A 20,640-nucleotide genomic window follows, 5' to 3' on the forward strand; every position below is an offset into this window, starting at 1 on the left:
CTTATTGGATTAGGATTACGGACTTCCAGTTCCTTCATGCCACCAAGGGACAATCCTCCAGTGGAAACATTCTTTTCCCTAGTAGAAAGGGACATCAATCTGTTCAATCGAGATGTGAATCGGGGGAAGTTTCACTATCAAACTAATCTCACGCAGTCTGAGAGATTATGTCTTGATCATTTATCTTCTGACAAAACGCTGATCATAAAACCAACGGATAAGGGTGGGGCTACTGTAATTATGGATAAAACTGATTATTTAGAGGAGGTGTTCAGACAGCTTGATGATACTTCGGTCTACAAAATGGTACCGCATAATCCCCATAATCAGATAGCCCAAAAAATTAAGCCGGTTCTAGATTCTCATCTACAGGCAGGTACTACTGACACAAACAGAGTCGGCTGAGGAATGCAAAAGCACATTTGGAGAAGCCAATTTCTTTTTGGAAGAAGGTCCTGTGGACTGATGAAACCAAGATTGAGTTGTTTGGTCATACAAAAAGGCGTTATGTATGGCGGCCAAAAAACACAGCATTCCAAGAAACACACTTGCTACCCACAATAAAATTTGGTGGGGGTTCCATCATGCTTTGGGGCTGTGTGGCCAATGCCGTCACCGGGAATCTTGTTAAAGTTGAGGGACGCATGGATTCCTCCAAGTATCAGCAGATTCTTGACAATAATGTTCATGAATCAGTGACAAAGTTGAAGTTACGCAGTCTTTCAGCAAGACAATGATCCAAAACACTGCTCCAAATCTACTCAGGCATTCATGCAGAGGAACAATTACACTGTTCTGGAATGGCCATCCCAGTCCCCAGACCTGAATATCATTGAACATCTGTGGGATCATTTGAAGAGGGCTGTCCATGCTCGGCGACCATCAAACTTAACTGAACTGGAATTGTGTTGTAAAGAGGAATGGTCAAAAATTATCTTCATCCAGGATCCAGGACCTCATTAAAAGCTACAGGAAGCGACTAGAGGCTGTTATTTTGGCAAAAGGAGGATCTACTAAATATTAATGTCACTTTTCTAGTGGGGTGCCCATACTTAGGCACCTGTCAAATTTTGTTTGAATGCAGATTGCACATTTTCTGTTAGTACAATAAACCTCATTTCAAGGCAGAAGCATTACTGTGTCCAACAGTTATTAGATATATGAAACTAAAATAGCTGCTACTGCAAAAAAAAAAAACCAATTTTTATAAAACATGAAGATTAATAGGAGTGCCCAAACCTTTTCATATAACTGTGTATCCAGACCCGGAATCCTGCCGCACCAAACGTGTTTTTCTTCAGGTCTCTGTAAAACAAAGCAACTTTCACAGCAAGATTAGACGCAGTCTCTTTAAAAGCTTCTTTGTAAAACCAGTAGGAAGCATCTAAATAGGTGCCAACTATATACAGTGGAAAGTTTTTGACCATGCTCAGTTCACGATTCACAGCTCTGTAAACGGATGAACTCTGTAAACAAAGGATCCCTTTAAACGGAAACCTGGTCAGGTTAAACGAACTTTTAAATCGTAGCAGTCATTTTAAACTTTTGGCAATAATGGGTTAACATTTCAACTATTTACGTCATACTCCTTCTTTTTATTTACTTTGGCTGTTTCCAAGGTAAGATTTGGCGCTGATTACTTCTTGGCCTGGGAAGATCTGGATCCAAGATCACACCTGGTGCCAGATAAATGTCATGGGTTTGGTCCTCCTGCACAGTCAAGTCTTGGGCTGCAATCAGAGTTTGCGTGGCCTGAGTACACGTGATGATTGGGGAGGTTGCCGCTGCTGTGGTTTCTGTAGTGGTGATCGTACACAGTCGTTTTTGTGGCTTGGGATATTGGTGGCACAGTAGGAGAAGCAATGGTGGCAGCTAGTTTAGTACTAGGCAGCGCTGCTGGTGCCTTTGGTTTGGTCGGCTTTGGGGCAGTGTCTCTGCATTTGTGGACATTCAAGGCGTACCAACCTTTTTCGCCAAAGTGTCTGGTGTAGGTCGCAAAATCCCCTGGATACAGATCCCGGTCCGGGTGTCCTTCCCAGAGGTGCGATTCTACAGTACATCCCATCTGTTGACAAAAACCTCTACATAAAGGCCTGACTCTTTAATAAACCCCCAGCCTCCTCTTAGCTTGAAGGTTACCACTTTGCCCTGCCTCAGCGGGGCCTGGTTTGTTTGTCGGTCCTTGCAGGCCTGAGCCTTAGCGTGTAGATCTCATTCATTAAAAGCTCTACGCCTGGGACTCCTCATTTTCCCTTCTCCACTTTAGCTCTAGACGCTGGCCGCACTCAACCCAGGTGAGGACTTCAATATGGGATCCCTCCGGCTGGGCCTCCCCTGGGAACCCAATCAGTTCTGCTCCCGGATTATCCAATTGGAAGACTACTCCCTCTGCGCTCACCTCCAGTGGGGTACCGATGGGTATCAGTGGAGCACTCAGGCGTCTCTCCATCCCGGAGTCCTGATCCCAGGGGATGTTGTAGTGGCCCCAACCAGGTCGGGGGGCTGATGGAGTGGGGAGCGGGCCTACCAGTGTCTCGTCGGCGGCAGTAAGAGCAGTCGCTAGAGCAAGGCCTTCAGCTGGAGCAGGAGCGGTCCCGGGAGCATGGTTACTGGCTGGGGCAGGAGCAGTTGCGGGAGCGGGGTCGGTCACCGGGGTAGGGTCGTTTCCTATACCCGTTTCTGATGTGTTTCCACCGGTGTCGGTCCTCTCCGCTAGTGAGGCTGTTGACGTTGGCTGCTGCGGCTCCTCCAGCATGATCTGCTGCTTTCCATCTCATCACTGTAGACAGCTCGGCGTCCATGAGCTGGCGGCTCAGCTCCTCCACCTGCGCTTCCAGGAAGTCCGGATCCTCTGGCAACGGTGAGTCCGTGTTCTCCGCACGCTCCGGGTAACCGCTGGTCGCCATCCTCTCTGCCGGGTCTGCGGCCACACGTGCATGCTGCTGCTCTCTCTTCCTGGGCGGGCTTCTTCTCCACCTTGTTCCCGCCATAGCATATCAGGAGGTGGACCTCTTTCGCAGACGGGCACATCCTCGTCGTGTAATAACATGTAAAGAAGGCGTTCATCACTGTTCGCGCCGCTCTGGTAGTCTCCTCCCATGCTGTCACGCCCTTCTTCTCCGGCACTCTTCGTGGCGCTGTAATGGCGGCAGTTTTGGCGGCAATGTTTGGCGGTATTTCACAGTGCACAGTCTCTTAACACAACACAGTTAGGCACAGTCTCTTAGGCGCACATGACCCGATTTGCTGGGTCAGTCCATCCTGTTCGTGACGCCAAGAATGAGTCGCCCCGCCTGGGCCGTGGGGTACTCGGTACCGGGTCCGGTGTTTCACAGGGGGATGTCACGGTGGCGGTGACCCGGTCCGTGGCCCTGGGCGCCCATGTAAAAGGGGAAAGGTCTTTAAAGGGAATAAAGTTTATGTTCGTGACGCCACCTGTGGTATTCGGTCAGTGGGGACCGACTGTGCTTTAAAGGGGTCCTCTGGGGTGATGTTATGGCAGCTAGATGGTATAACTTCCCACAGGTGAAGTGTGTTCCCAGGGCTCCCGGTGTGTAGGTGGAAGATGGTGAATGGCGAGGTAAGGAATGAGGACATAGGTTTGCGGTCTCTTTACCTTGTTTACTGAAGACTTCAGGCAGCCACAGTCCAGGGTACCAGATCACCGGGCAGGCAGGGTCCGGCCGGTTTGGAAGCGAATCCAGAGTCCCCCTTTTCCAGGCGGAGGTAAAAGCCTTCCTATAGCGCTGTGGTGTTGTGGTTCCTTACTGCCTATGGCTTCATATAAGGTCCTCACCGAGGTTCTCTCTCTGTCTCCCATATAGGATAGGACATAACCCGTATGATTACATAGTAACATAGTAACATAGTTAGTAAGGCCGAAAAAAGACATTTGTCCATCCAGTTCAGCCTATATTCCATCATAATAAATCCCCAGATCTACGTCCTTCTACAGAACCTAATAATTGTATGATACAATATTGTTCTGCTCCAGGAAGACATCCAGGCCTCTCTTGAACCCCTCGACTGAGTTCGCCATCACCACCTCCTCAGGCAAGCAATTCCAGATTCTCACTGCCCTAACAGTAAAGAATCCTCTTCTATGTTGGTGGAAAAACCTTCTCTCCTCCAGACGCAAAGAATGCCCCCTTGTGCCCGTCACCTTCCTTGGTATAAACAGATCCTCAGCGAGATATTTGTATTGTCCCCTTATATACTTATACATGGTTATTAGATCGCCCCTCAGTCGTCTTTTTTCTAGACTAAATAATCCTAATTTCGCTAATCTATCTGGGTATTGTAGTTCTCCCATCCCCTTTATTAATTTTGTTGCCCTCCTTTGTACTCTCTCTAGTTCCATTATATCCTTCCTGAGCACCGGTGCCCAAAACTGGACACAGTACTCCATGTGCGGTCTAACTAGGGATTTGTACAGAGGCAGTATAATGCTCTCATCATGTGTATCCAGACCTCTTTTAATGCACCCCATGATCCTGTTTGCCTTGGCAGCTGCTGCCTGGCACTGGCTGCTCCACGTAAGTTTATCATTAACTAGGATCCCCAAGTCCTTCTCCCTGTCAGATTTACCCAGTGGTTTCCCGTTCAGTGTGTAATGGTGATATTGATTCCCTCTTCCCATGTGTATAACCTTACATTTATCATTGTTAAACCTCATCTGCCACCTTTCAGCCCAAGTTTCCAACTTATCCAGATCCATCTGTAGCAGAATACTATCTTCTCTTGTATTAACTGCTTTACATAGTTTTGTATCATCTGCAAATATCGATATTTTACTGTGTAAACCTTCTACCAGATCATTAATGAATATGTTGAAGAGAACAGGTCCCAATACTGACCCCTGCGGTACCCCACTGGTCACAGCGACCCAGTTAGAGACTATACCATTTATAACCACCCTCTGCTTTCTATCACTAAGCCAGTTACTAACCCATTTACACACAATTTCCCCTAGGCCAAGCATTCTCATTTTGTGTACCAATCTCTTGTGTGGCACGGTATCAAACGCTTTGGAAAAATCGAGATATACCACGTCCAATGACTCACCGTGGTCCAGTCTATAGCTTACCTCTTCATAAAAACTGATTAGATTGGTTTGACAGGAGCGATTTCTCATAAACCCATGCTGATATGGAGTTAAACAGTTATTCTCATTGAGATAATCCAGAATAACATCCCTCAGAAACCCTTCAAATATTTTACCAACAATAGAGGTTAGACTTACTGGCCTATAATTTCCAGGTTCACTTTTAGAGCCCTTTTTGAATATTGGCACCACATTTGCTATGCGCCAGTCCTGCGGAACAGACCCTGTCGCTATAGAGTCACTAAAAATAAGAAATAATGGTTTATCTATTACATTACTTAGTTCCCTTAGTACTCGTGGGTGTATGCCATCCGGACCCGGAGATTTATCTATTTTAATCTTATTTAGCCGGTTTCGCACCTCTTCTTGGGTTAGATTGGTGACCCTTAATATAGGGTTTTCATTGTTTCTTGGGATTTCATCTAGCATTTCATTTTCCACCGTGAATACCGTGGAGAAGAAGGTGTTTAATATGTTAGCTTTTTCCTCGTCATCTACAACCATTCTTTCCTCACTATTTTTTAAGGGGCCTACATTTTCAGTTTTTATTCTTTTACTATTGATATAGTTGAAGAACAGTTTGGGATTAGTTTTACTCTCCTTAGCAATGTGCTTCTCTGTTTCCTTTTTGGCAGCTTTAATTAGTTTTTTAGATAAAGTATTTTTCTCCCTATAGTTTTTTAGAGCTTCAGTGGTGCCATCCTGCTTTAGTAGTGCAAATGCTTTCTTTTTACTGTTAATTGCCTGTCTTACTTCTTTGTTTAGCCACATTGGGTTTTTCCTATTTCTAGTCCTTTTATTCCCACAAGGTATAAACCGCTTACACTGCCTATTTAGGATGTTCTTAAACATTTCCCATTTATTATCTGTATTCTCATTTCTGAGGATATTGTCCCAGTCTACCAGATTAAGGGCATCTCTAAGCTGGTCAAACTTTGCCTTCCTAAAGTTCAGTGTTTTTGTGACTCCCTGACAAGTGCCCCTAGTGAAAGACAGGTGAAACTGTACAATATTGTGGTCGCTATTTCCTAGATGCCCGACCACCTGCAGATTTGTTATTCTGTCAGGTCTATTAGATAGTATTAGGTCTAAAAGTGCTGCTCCTCTGGTTGGATTCTGCAACAATTGTGAAAGATAATTTTTCTTGGTTATTAGCAGAAACCTGTTGCCTTTATGGGTTTCACAGGTTTCACTTTCCCAGTTAATATCCGGGTAGTTAAAGTCCCCCATAACCAGGACCTCATTATGGGTTGCAGCTTCATCTATCTGCTTTAGAAGTAGACTTTCCATGGTTTCTGTTATATTTGGGGGTTTGTAACAGACCCCAATGAGAATTTTGTTACCATTTTTCCCTCCATGAATTTCAACCCATATGGACTCGACATCCTCATTTCCTTCGCTAATATCCTCCCTTAAAGTGGACTTTAGACAAGACTTTACATAGAGACAAACCCCTCCTCCTCTCCGATTTTTACGATCCTTTCTAAACAGACTGTAACCCTGTAAGTTAACTGCCCAGTCATAGCTTTCATCTAACCATGTCTCGGTTATTCCCACTATGTCAAAGTTACCTGTAGATATTTCTGCTTCTAGTTCTTCCATCTTGTTTGTCAGGCTTCTGGCGTTTGCGAGCATGCAGTTTAGAGGATTTTGTTTTGTTCCAATCTCCTCGCTGTGGATTGTTTTAGAAATGTTCTTACCTCCCATCTGAGTATGTTTTCCTGGGTCTTCTTTGTTCAAGTCTAATGTTTTTCTTCCCGTCCCCTCTTCTTCTAGTTTAACGCCCTCCTGATGAGTGTAGCGAGTCTTCTGGCGAATGTGTGTTTCCCAGGTTTGTTGAGGTGTAGTCCATCTCTGGCGAGGAGTCCATCGTACCAGTAATTCACACCGTGGTCCAGGAATCCGAATCCTTGTTGTCTGCACCATCGTCTTAGCCAGTTGTTTGCATCAAGGATCCTGTTCCATCTCCTGGTGCCATGCCCGTCTACTGGAAGGATAGAAGAAAAAACTACCTGTGCATCCAGTTCCTTTACTTTCTTCCCCATCTCTTCAAAGTCTTTGCAGATTGTCGGTAGGTCTTTCCTTGCCGTGTCATTGGTGCCAACATGTATCAGAAGAAATGGGTGGACGTCCTTGGAGCTGAAGAGCTTTTGTATCCTATCGGTCACATCCTTGATCATCGCACCTGGAAGGCAGCATACTTCTCTTGCAGTTATGTCCGGTCTGCAGATGGCTGCTTCTGTGCCTCTCAGTAGTGAGTCTCCCACCACCACCACTCTTCGTTGCTTCTTGGCTGTACTTTTTGCTGTCACTTGTTGCTGTGTGCCCTTTTCTTTTTTGCTTGCTGGTATTGCTTCATCCTTAGGTGTGCCATCTTCATCCTCTACAAAGATTTGATATCGGTTCTTCAGTTGTGTGGTTGGTGATTTCTCCATGGTCTTCTTGCTTCTTTTGGTCACATGCTTCCACTCATCTGCTTTTGGAGGTTCTCTGACACTTTTTTCACCTTCTGTGACCAGTAGAGATGCTTCTGTTCTGTCTAGAAAGTCTTCATTCTCTTTGATGAGTTTCAAAGTTGCTATTCTTTCTTCCAGACCCCGCACCTTTTCTTCTAAAAGGGCCACTAGTCTACACTTCTGACAGGTGAAATTTGATTCTTCTTCTGGTCGGTCTGTGAACATGTAGCACATGCTGCAGCTCACCATGTAGGTTGTCACATCTGCCATGTTGCTCCTAGATCCTGCTGACTTGCTGTGTGTTTTCCTTCTTGTGTAATCTACCCAGCCAAGCTCTCTTGCAATAATATCCGTAAGGCGCGCGGTTTGGCGATGCTTTCCAAGCAGCTGGTCCCGGCTGTACCCAACGATCTTCTAGCGATTGGTGACTTGAGCCTGTTTATAGGGACTTTAGCATGCCCCGGGCTCTAAGGGTGTCACCGTGCCTCCTGAGTGTTAAGGCAGACAGGTAACTTGCAGTTCAGCTGTTCTGCCGGTCTTTGCTGTAAGTCGTAGAGTCCTTACAACCTCGGTGTTCCGGCTACCTGAAAACTGCACTTCAGAGGGAGGCAGCCTGCTCTTAGCTGGTCTCCCCTGATATCACTCTCCTGTGCTTCACTCTCCTGCACGCTCACTGAACAATGTTCGGCTTTCCATATGTCTCTTCCCAGGAGCTGTGGCACTTCAGACCACACGGCCCCTTCAGACGTTCTGACTCTCTAGGTCCATCTGCTCTCTTCTGTCTCTCTGACAATCTAATCTCTCTTTCTCTCCAAACCACAATATATATAGGGGAGTCACCTAGTAAATAGGATCAGAAGCTCCTCCTTGTGGCCTGGAGTGTGAACATGTTGTGTGCTTTGTGATTACCTGGTGAGAGTTATCTTTCATCGCTTCCAAACATAACATCACTCTCCCCGTGAGGAAAGCAATGCTACTGTGACGACCAGGACCCTGGGGCGCCACAAATACATTCAGCAATTCGCAAGAATCGGCATGTATTGCAGACAGACAGGGATTTAGTGGACATATATGCTAACGCTCCGCGGTTTGCATACAAGCGAACTCAGAATTTATCAGACATGTTAGTCCACAATAGAATACTGTCACCAAGCAATAATTGGTTAAAAAAAGAACACCCCACAGGGAAATCATAAATGCGGTAACTGTAATCTCTGTCATTTACATATATTGAAAAATCCTTTGCAGATTAGTTCAATTAGTTCAATTTCTCATACAGTTCGGGATTTCACTTCTTTACTTTCAAAAGTAAATTCGTGGTCTATGTTTTATTCTGTCCTTGTTTATTTTTCTATATTGGAAAAACCATTAGACCACTAGCCACCAGATTTAAAGAACCTTATAACTCCGTAATCACAGATAAAGGTTGCTTAAGGCTAAGTCCTCATGGACTTTGGTCATTGAAATCTTTTCTGGTCCAATAAAAATCACGACTTCACAGCAACTGGGTGAGTGCCGCATTTTTCTCTTTATTACAAACATTCTACTTATTGCAATATATATGCTGAGTACCAACAACCCGAGATCTCGTGAAGCTGCACATCGGTTTCCACGTGGATCCAACGTCTTGGAGTGTGCGTTTCCCTGGTGCCGTTCATTCAATTCTTTCTCTTGTGGACATATATATATATATCTATATATATACCCACACGCACATACATATATATATATATTACAGTCTCCTTTATTATGTATATTGCCATCCCTTATTACATAGAGCCCTCTCTTGTTTTGTACAGCTCCGTCCATTACATATCAGATTATATAAAGCCCTGTCTTTATTACACACTGTCCTGTCTTGTTAGATGTACAATGCAATGATAGCTGATCGAGCATGGGAATGCTTCTTTTCTAATGGAGGAGCTGATGGACTGGTCGTCTGGTCACCGACTGCTCCATCAGCAGCAGTCATTTTATATCTAACAAGAGAGTCGACTATGTAACAAAAGCGGGCACTGTGAATAACAAAAATAACATGAATAAGCTATGTAAAAGACAACACTGTACATAACAGCAGAGGAAGCTATATAATAAGGGTCAACACCATATATAACTAGAGATGATGGTACGCAACAAGGGACAGTGTTATAATAATAATATAATAAAGAGGAAACTATGTAACAAAGGAATGTGCTATACATAATAAGTGAGTACACTATATACTAAGGGACTATGCTATACATAATAAGTGAGCACACTATATACTAAAGGACTGTGCTATACATAATAAGTGAGCACACTACATACTAAGGGACTGTGCTAAACATAAGTGAGCACACTACATACTAAGGGACTGTGCTATACATAATATGTGAGCACACTATATACTAAGAGACTGCTATACATAATAAGTGAGTACACTATATACTAAGGGACTGTGCTATACATAATAAGTGAGTACACTATATACTAAGGGACTGTGCTATACATAATAAGTGGGTACCAGGAAAAGATTGGTCCCAGGAGCGCTGAATGAGACTCAAACAACATGTATAGTTTAACCACAGCGCGTTTCGATGGGGAACACTGTCTTCTTCAGGTCGGAGTTTCCCACCTGAAGAAGACGGTGTTCCCCGTCGAAACGTGTTGTGGTTAAACTATACATGTTGTTTGAGTCTCATTGAGCGCTCCTGGGACCTATCTTTTCCTGTTACCTGCTCCTGTCCTCCCTCGGAGATATTCAGCTGGAGCTGTAGTGGTGCTCGACAACCTCCCTTCTCTTTCCCTTCCTGGCCTGTTTTCTCAGCGCTCCTTCATGACCGCCTTCACTGACCCATATACATAATAAGTGGCCACACTATATACTAAGGGACTGTACTATACATAATAAGTGAGCTTACTATATACTAAAGGACTGTGCTATACATAAGTGAGCACACTACATACTAAGGGACTGTGCTATATATAATAAGTGAGTACACTATATACTAAGGGACTGTGCTATATGTAATAAGTGAGTACACTATACACTAAGGGACTGTGCTATACATAATAAGTGAGTACACAATATACTAAGGGACTGTGCTATACAAATAATAATAAAGTAACCCGGTATATAACGGGCAGTCAGCCAATCACTTTATGTAAGCCATTATCTGGGAAGATCCCATCTTAAACGTCACGGTGACCATCTCTCTTGCTACCTAAAATTTCCAGCTTGTATGAAGGACTGTGATACCATCACTATGGACTATGTATTGTGAAGTGAATACAGTAATGACTCCCTTTTGATTACATTAATACCCTTGTATTCATCCTTGAAACTGCGCACACACATTAAGAGGCTGTAGGGACTCAGTGTGAGGGACACAGGGCGAGCACGCCTCAACACCGCCTGTGACATTCCTAGTTTCATTATTATTGGCCGGCCCTGGCACCTGTAACATCTAGTCCCCCCTTCCCCCGGGCACTGCACTATGAACTACAGGCGCATCACACAAAATTAGAATATCAACAAAAAGTTAATTTATTTCAGTTCTTCAGCTCGTCTGCATTCTTGGGTCTGGTGTCTCATCTTCCTCTTGACAATATTCCATATATTCTCTATGGGGTTAAGGTCAGGCGAGTTTGCTGCCAATCAAGCCCAGTGATACTGTTGTTTGTACACCAGGTATTGGTACTTTTGGCAGTGTGGACAGGGGCCAAGTCCTGCTGGAGAATGACATTTCAATCTCCAAAAAGCTTGTCAGCAGAGGGAAGCATGAAGTCCACCATATGTCACAAATTACTTCACAAGTCCTTAAACGCCTCCTTGTTCTCCTCCATCCATGGTTCGAAGGTCTTGGCTTTGGGGTTGAGCTTTAAGGTGATGTCCACGTCCCGGTCGGGCTTTGTGATGAAGAAGCGGAACATGTTGGCCAGCTCCGCCGCTCCGGGGAAACTGAGATTCTCATACGCTTCAAGGGTGATCTGCGGGTACGAGGCACATAAGGGACATTACAGCACAGGCCTCACTACAAGCTACTGCTCTCTGTTATCAGTCATGTTAGGCAGAGGAAATTGTCCTGTAACATGAGATCCAACTAAGTGAGCAGAATTGTAAATGCAGCTCTGGTTGTGTGCAGGTGTACGCCACCCTGTGCCCAACGAGTATAATCAAATAAATAAGGCATCACTTTGTAGCGCCAAAACTTGCAAACTTGAAATATGAATATTGAATTGGATTACTGCACTAGAAATATAAAAAAAATTGAGAAAGTTTAGCGCATAAATTGGCCAATTCATGTGTGCCTGGAAGCCACGGTAAGGCGTTTGTCATTTACCAGGACCTAGCAATACCTTCATCTGTATGGGAACATGGATCCTCTGTTAGACTAAAATCTCTCTCTCTGTGGAGGGGTGGTGGTCCTGCTGGGATTAAAAACACCTGTGGCTAAAAGGCCGAGTGCTCAGAAGGCTAATGAATGCAAACTTCAAAAAACTGACCGTCACATCCAAACATAGACTAAGTGTGAACAGGTGCTGAACCTATTTGATTGCATATGAGTTGGTGACTCTAGGTTCAGCACCTGTTCACACTTAGTCTATGTTTGGATGTGACGGTCAGTTTTTAAAAATTTGCACCCGAGTATAAAGCACGGGATGGCTGCCTTGTAATGCCCAGACTACACTGTGGCGGCCATTTTAGTGGTGTCATATGTGAGGGAGAGAGAAGCCGCTGATCTCACCTTGGCATCTTTGATGTCCTTGCCGGTGACTTTGGACATTATGGCCGCATATTGCTCCACCTTCAACATCTCCCTTTTGAGTCCGATGTTCTTGCCCACGTATTCTGATGGCGACTTCAGGATGCTGACCACCACGCCGCCCAAATCTTTGACGGACATCCCATCCAGGGGCACATCACCCATCGGGATGGCTGGAAAAATAATGAGAGTTGTTAAACTGGAGCCGACTGATCATCTGGAGTTTAGGATGTGAGACTGGATGCAACTGTAACAAAGCCTCAGCTGTAGCACATTACAGTCGTACAGAGATTTCAACTGTAGATGTAGACAAGCATATGACCAGTCACTGACAGCTAGCAGAGATCTTTGAAAGAAAAAAGTTTCATTATACTCCAGAGCTGCATTCACAGTTGATTTTCTGCTGAAAATTAGGCTGCACAATAGCACGTTACTGCCCCCTGCTGGTGCAAAGTATTTAGTGACCGGCAGTAGGAGATTCCCTGTCTGAAAGCAGCGCTTCAGTGTCACACGAGTACCAAACACAAAACTGGACGAGGACTTCTGGGCAGCCATTACAAGGATGCAGGGCCGGCTCCAGGTTTGTGTGGGCCCCGGGCAAATGACTCTCAGTGGGTCCATTGAACACAAACCACAATTCATGACGCACCGATACAGCAGAGATATATAGGTATAGTACAATGACAAAGATTTCACTTCTTACATTACATGAGTGATATCTATTGTAAATTCAACAAAAGGTCAGAAACCGGACAGTATAGTCCTCCATACAGTATTATGGGCCCCACATAGTCCTCCATACACATAGTCCTCCATACAGTATTATGGGCACCACATAGTCCTCCATACGGTATTATGGGCACCACATATTCCTCCATACATTATTATGGGCACCACATAGTCCTCCATACACTAATATGGACACCACATAGTCCTCCATACAGTATTATGGGTACCACATAGTCCTCCATACAGTATTATGGACACCACATAGTCCTCCATACAGTATTATGGACACCACATAGTCCTCCATACAGTATTATGGGCACCGCATAGTCCTCCATACAGTATTATGGGCACCGCATAGTCCTCTATACAGTATTATGGGCACCGCATAGTCCTCCATACAGTATTATGGGCACCGCATAGTCCTCCATACAGTATTATGGGCACCGCATAGTCCTCCATCATACAGTATTATGGGCACCACATATTCCTCCATATAAAATAATGAGCCCCATATATTGCTCCATACAGAATAATGAGCCCCATATATGACTCCATACAGAATAATGAGCCCCATATATTGCTCCATACAGAATAATGGGCCCAATATATTGCTCTATACAGTATAATGAGCCTCACATATTGCTCCATACAGTATTATGGGCACCACAGTTCTCCATACAAAATAATGAGCCCCATATATTTCTCTATACAGAATAATGAGCCCCATATATTGCTCCATACAGAATAATGAGCCCCATATATTGTTCCATACAGTATAATGAGCCCCATATATTGCTCTATACAGTATTATGGGCACCACAGTCCTCCATACAGAATAATGAGGCCTATATATTGCTCCATACTGTATTATGGGCACCATATATTGCTTCATACAAAATAATGAGCCCCATATATTGCTCCATACAGTATTATGGGCACCACAGTCCTCCATACAGAATAATGAGCCCCATATATTGCTCCATACAGAATAATGAGCCCCATGACTGATATCTATTGTAAATTCTACAAGGTCTGAAACCCGACAGTATAGACCTTCATACAGTATTATGGGCACCACATAGTCCTCCATACAGAATAATGAGCCCCATATATTGCTCCATACAGAATAATGATATTGCTTCATACAGAATAATGAGCCCCATGTATTGCTCTATACAGTATAATGAGCCCCATATAATGCTCCATATAGTACAATTAGCCCCATGTAATGCACAATACAATATATGATGGACCCCATAAGATGTTCCGTATATGATGGTCCCCATGTTGCTGCAAACATTAAAAAAAACCTCTCCTTGCTGGCCACTGTTCTGGACTTCTCAACATCGCAGTCTTCCAGCTCTCTGCACTGACTGTTCAGGCACGTCATCACGCCCTCTGACCTGAACGTCAATCAGAGGATGCAGAAGACACCGCAGCGGTGGAACACGAAGAGGTGAGTATTGCAAGTGCCAAGGCTCAGTCGTGAGCACTGGCACCTGGACCCCATAGCATGTCTGTGTCCCTGACGGCAAATGGGCCTCCTGCTTGCCCAAGGCCGTGGCACTTGCCTGGGTGCGCCGGGTGACAACGCCGGCCCTGCAAGGGTGCACTAAGTTTTCATAGGCAACTGTACAGCAGTCCTGCAGGATGGAGGAGTCTTTCCCATAAAAGATCACTTAAAATTTTCAAATGTCAGATTGGTGGGGGTCCTTCTGTTAGGATGTAAGGGGGACACAGGACCCTCCTAGAGCAGAAGTTGAATATGCCCTCCTGCTCCATTCACAGCGTGGACCACAGTAGTTGGAAAGTCATAAAGAGATTGTCCCTGTCGGCATTTTTTTTGCCCATAAGCTCAGTGTAAGGCCTCATTCAGACAGACGATTTTCACATAGGAAAAAAAAATCAGGTGATTCTGATCACAGAAAATAAGAAGTCGAACAGATTCGATTGTCATCCGGGTGAAGTCTGATTCCCCTCCTCCCTCACGGAACCATTGACTTGCACTGCAGATACTGATCTGACCCGCGGATCAAAATTGTACATTTTTTAAACTGACTTCATGAAGAATCATAGTCTGTGGGGCCATTTACACGTCCATCACAGGTACGAGGAGTCATCGGTGAAAACCTCTCATGGCACTCGAGGCATCATTCACATCATTTTCACAGCACTGCAGTCAATCACTGAGCTCAGCGGTTCGTACCGTCTATTTTGGCCCAGCTCAGTGATTGGCTGCAGCACCGATGTTGTGGCACTGGAACCAGGGATGGAGAAGACTCAGTTCAACGGTTTGTGGGTGGAAAGAGGCTGAAAGCGTTGTCCACTTCCTGCATAATTGGTGCCCTGTGACAGCAGCCATTTTTGGCATCCCCTATATAAAGCTTTGAGGACCTGTCCCACATTAATGACGAGTGACGGAACATTCCTTGTACCTAGCGAGTAGCCATCACCGTCCTTGTTCTTCTGGGGCCTGAAGAAGGTCAGCAGGTTCTCGTAGTAACTGGGAAGCCTCACGCTGGTCATGGGGACCCCGATCTCATGGAAATATTCCTCAATTTCTCCTTTTCCATCAAAATGCAGCACCTCCAGCTTTCCCTCTGTCAGTTTCTTCACATTCTCCAGGCCGCTGAAGACCACAATCTCCAGGGCAAGACGCTTGGACAGATCTGCGATCAGTTTACCCTGAAGAAATTTTAAAAAGTGTTATCACTTCCTTACATGAACCAGGCGGCCCAGGATGAATCCCACATCATGAGACAGTCTAGTAATGGCGCCGTTACCTGTGCGATCTCTTTCTCCTTGCTGAAATGTTCAAAAAAGTTGGTGACCAGGAACGCCCCATATGCTCCGCTCAAGGCGGCCTCCAGGCTCTTCTCATCGTCCAGATCCGCAAACACAACCTCCGCTCCGGCCTCCTTTAGCTTCACAGCTGCTAGTTTGCTGGTGTCCCGAGTCACCGCCCTGACCTCAAAGGTGCCATCATCCAGGAGAGCGGCAGCGACGGATCCGCCCTGAGCTCCTGGGAGAGAAAGCACAAGACATGGCGGACATTAGCACCATGGCCAAACATCGGGAAATCTCGCCATCCAGAAGGTTGGGAAAACTGAGGGACCACCCTGTAAATATTCACCATCAGTCCGGAGTATACCGGGACCACCCTGCTTACGGAAACAGACACCAGGGGGCGCTCCAGCACCTCTTTCCTGGAGTTAAAGCAGTTTGAACAGGGACCCGCCTGCCTTTATGGGTGCGGGTGACATTTTTCAGATGTTTTCAACTAAATCATAATTTGTGACATTTTGAAATGTGGCATATCTATTTGGTTATATCCCCCAAAAAACTAAAAAAAAGTGAAAAATGTACGCCCCCCCTATAACAGAATCCACCGTCTCCCCGGCATCGCGCTCCTGCACAGGTGAACTCCATTGCGCAGGGAAAGGTCAAAGAGCCCCGGAGCCTGCGCGATGCCAAGGAGACTGTGGAGGACGTAGGGACGCGTCATCCACACGAGGCAAGAAGGAGGATGGCATCACGAAAAGATGGCAGGCGCCGGACCAAGACCAGCGATGCCCCTCGCACAGGACAGTAGGGGAGTATAAAAAGAGTTTTTCTTCTCTTGCAGGTCGGTTTGGGGGAAAATATACAGCATTATAGACTGCTGTATATCAGGCCTGAAAGGCGGTGGCCGGATCTCATATTGGCCAAAGCTGGTGACAGGTTCTCTTTAAGAGCTACAATCTCGGCTTAGAAAATATTAGCGAAACCCACAAAGAGGACAATAATTTGTTCATATGTTAAGAATTACCATTATCAGGGATTGAAACCCCTATTTGTTAGGCTCAACTAGGAAAAAAAGATATATATTTAAATATAGATATATATATCTATATAGATAATAGATAGATAGATAGATAGATAAAAGTGAGATCTTCACAATGGAAACAGCGTCATCTCTTTCAGCGATTAATAAGTGTTGGACTTTTTTTCTTAATTAGTCCTAAATTAAGAATATTTTGGAAAGCAGCGTTCTCGTTTATTAATCAGCGACTTAAGTGACAATTCTTACTCCCTAAACAGCCGTTCGGTCACTGGATAAGGAGAATATTATCCCCACTTGGAAACCTGTGAATTCAGCGATTTTTGGTCCTTAAGATTTTAATCGCCGGCTCTGGGAAGAAACCAAACGTCCCTAAAGTGCCGAATATTATTATTCTTAACAAGATTTCACTTAATAAAACGTATAGTCCCATGCCCTAGCAAATAATACTTACGAAACATTTAACTCAAGGGTTAAACAGTGAGTTTCCTACTCCCCTTCCCCCTCCATTGTACTTGGGGTAAATTTCCGCATAACGAGTTTCACATCGCCCTCGGCATTAGGATGGTGGGACGGAAGCCATATTACCGGTGGAGGAGCCAGGAGAGAACATAAAGCTGCTTCTAAGGTTTCCCCATCACAGGACTGGTGACAGGTGCTGGGGGTTGTAGTCCAGCAGAGCCGGACTGCCTGCCCTGTACATAGGGTGGGCGACCTATGGGATGTATACAGCAGTCACAGGATCATCCACCGCCACCTGCAAGGGAAAGTTTCCCCAAACTCCAGCACTTTCCTCCTCCCCCGCACTCACCTGTGGCTCCAAACACCACAATGACTCTCTTGTCGGCCATGTCTGCTGTGCACTGGATGTCTGTGCAGGTATACAGCCCAGAGCGGATTATATACCGGACCCCTCCCCACCCTGGGCTGAGGCCAAGTGTCATAATGACTCAGCACTACACACAACAGTCAGCCCCTCATCCCAAGACCCTCTACCCTCACTATGTCCGTCGGGCTGTCAGCAGTCACACGGTCATCACTATGATTCATAGGTCTGCAAAAAAATATTCTTTTGTTGTCATCACAGGTGACTTTGCACTTTTCTGAATGATCTTTTTGTCCTGATTTCACAGATGTCTATAGTTTTTCTGTAACACGTATAGTTTCCGTGGAACAGCATCATTATTATAAGGTATAGGAGATATACTGGCGACATTAAGAAAACAGTCATCTACATATCAGAAAAAAATGCTTCAACTTACAAAACAGATTTTATTAAAGCAAAGTAATTTCACATGCAAAATAGAAACCACAATATGAGCAGAAATGAAAAGTGCTTAACATTAGACTGTCGTTCTTACGATTTTTCAGGGTTTTTCCTATATAACATCCAACAGTAATCTGCCATCATTGAGTCTTTCCAAAAACCCTGGAAAGTGGTGTTCCATTAGGCTACGTTCAGACTAGTGTTGTGCGCCGCTGCGTCGGCGACGCAACGCACAACGCACGCAAAAACGCGGCAAAACGCACGCAAAAACGCTGCGTTTTGCGACGCGTTCGTCGTTTTTTGCCGAAAATCGGACGCAAGAAAAATGCAACTTGTTGCGTTTTCTTGGTCCGACGCTTGCGGCAAAAAAGACGCATGCGTCGCAAAACGCAACAAACAAAAACGCATGCGTCCCCCATGTTAAACATAGGGGCGCATGACGCGTGCGTCGCCGCTGCGTCGCCCGACGCTAACCCGACGCACACTAGCACAACGCTAGTCTGAACGTAGCCTTACTTTAATGTCCTGGTGAAACCGCTCGCCTTGTTCATCGCTTACATCCCCAAGATTTTGAGGGAAGAAATCTAAATGTGAATGCAAAAAGTGCTTTTTCAGAGACGTGCGACATCCAAAACACTGGTATGGTAGCAGTTCCTCAACACCTTCACCATATTCTGGAGATTTTTGTTTTCCTGAGACGTTTTCACAGATCCACTTGAACCTTTTCCAAGGTCTCAACTCCTTATCATTTCGAGTTCCTTCAAACACATCAGCTCTCATAAGCTCTCTGATCTGAAGAACCAACAAATACCCCTTCCTTCAGTTTTGCTGGTGAAATGCTGGAGAATTTCTGTGAAATGTAGTGGAACCCTTGTGAATTTGTCTTTGCCATGGCTTTCACAAAGTTTTTAATCAATCCCAAATTTATATGTAGTGGGGGAAGAAAGATTTTTGTTGGCGCAACTAAAGGATTATGCTGAACATTATCTCTACGTGGAGCATAGATGTTTCTCTATCCCCAGTCACGACGAACATAATGCTCTACTGTATTTCTACTGTCCCATAAACACAAGAAGCGACAATATTTTTTGAAACCTCGTTGCATTCCCATTAGCAGACCAATCACTTTCAAATCTAAAACAGATATTCCATTGATTATGCTTATATTGTATAGCATACAAAACATCTGACAGATTTTCATAACTTTCCTTTAGATTACATGAGTGAGCAATGGGGATTGATGGTTTCATATTTCCATTGTGAAGCAACACTGCTTTCAAACTTATCTGGGATGAGTCAATAAACAATCTTCTCTTGATTCAGTTCTTCAATGAGGCGATTCACATTGTTTCAGTACACTATTGGTCCATCAACTGTGAAAAATTGTGTTAAAGTGTTACTTCTGTTTCGGTAATACCACACTTTGACGTCATCATGAAGAAGATTCTTCTGTTTCAACCTAGATCCAAGAAGTTCAGCTTTATCTTTTGACAATGAAAGGTCTCTGATAAGATAATTTAATTCATGTTGAGTAAAGCGTTCTGGCTGCTCGACTGCTCCATCAGGTACATACTCATCTTGACTTGAGGTCTCCATGTACCTTGTCACCAGTAGCTTCAGCTCCATAGTCTTCATATTCTAATTAATTTTCATCCAATCCAGACAATGGTGGTAGAGGAACTGCCAAGGTACCATCATATGGAAGTGGCTTAATCGCAGATTCAAGTTCAGGGTAATTAATCTTAAGTTTGTTCTTTGTAGAAAAGCCCTTTGGTTTGACAAAACAAAAGTAGCAGTCATCACTATGATTTTTGGGTTCTCTCCAAATCATGGGAACAGCAAATGGCAAAGCCACTTTCCTCATATTGAACCAGTCACGAAGACCATTTGAACAACTTGAGTATATCACATGAGGGGCCCAGATTTTGTCTTGATCACCAAGTGGACACTTAAAGTACATCTGGTCCATCTTTGTAATATCATGAGTGATTGAGCGTACTTGGCCTTTTGGTGTAAAAGAACCACACACAAAGCAGAATTTGTTCAGATGATTGATGCACTGTCGGGGCATTTTTGTCCTTTAAATCAGATCAAACAGTAGAGTAAGTTCAGTTCAATGGTGGTGACAAACTAAAAAAAAAATGTGATGAGACGACCAACTATATGTAGATATTTCCCCAGAGACGACAGAGGCAGATTGTATTTAGCATTGATTTTAATGGAGGTGATCTGGTAGATAACTATACACAGCTGTGAGGTAAACAGGTCAGCCTAGTCCTTACAGATGAACATTTGCAGACAGGCATTTTCTCAGTGTGATATTGGCTGCTTTCAGGTTCTCTCTCTGTGGAGACCCTCACTCAGTTACACCGCAGTGGCTGACCTGTTTTCTGCCCTCTGAGGCAACTAGTCCTCCCAGAAATGCAGTGATAATCCTCTCACAATGGCGGCTGTCTGCTGCCTTCCCTTCTATCTCCCTGTGGCAGGGCTCAGATCCCTGTACAGGCCTGTCTCCTGTC

General features: G+C 44.7%; 1 protein-coding gene across 1 annotated transcript; it reads right to left on the minus strand.

The window, feature by feature from the left end:
- Positions 1–9,069: 9,069 nt before the first annotated feature.
- On the minus strand, positions 9,070–17,789 carry LOC138645466 (nmrA-like family domain-containing protein 1). Its single transcript, XM_069734810.1, has 5 exons — positions 17,666–17,789; positions 15,818–16,056; positions 15,470–15,719; positions 12,288–12,478; positions 9,070–11,529 (listed from the first exon to the last, which is right to left on the minus strand). The coding sequence occupies exons 1-5, from the start codon at positions 17,703–17,705 to the stop codon at positions 11,350–11,352; spliced, it is 900 nt and encodes a 299-aa protein (XP_069590911.1). The 5' UTR covers positions 17,706–17,789; the 3' UTR covers positions 9,070–11,349.
- Positions 17,790–20,640: the final 2,851 nt, after the last annotated feature.

The sequence above is a fragment of the Ranitomeya imitator genome, chromosome 7, assembly GCF_032444005.1.
Source record: "Ranitomeya imitator isolate aRanImi1 chromosome 7, aRanImi1.pri, whole genome shotgun sequence".
NCBI lineage: Eukaryota > Metazoa > Chordata > Amphibia > Anura > Dendrobatidae > Ranitomeya > Ranitomeya imitator.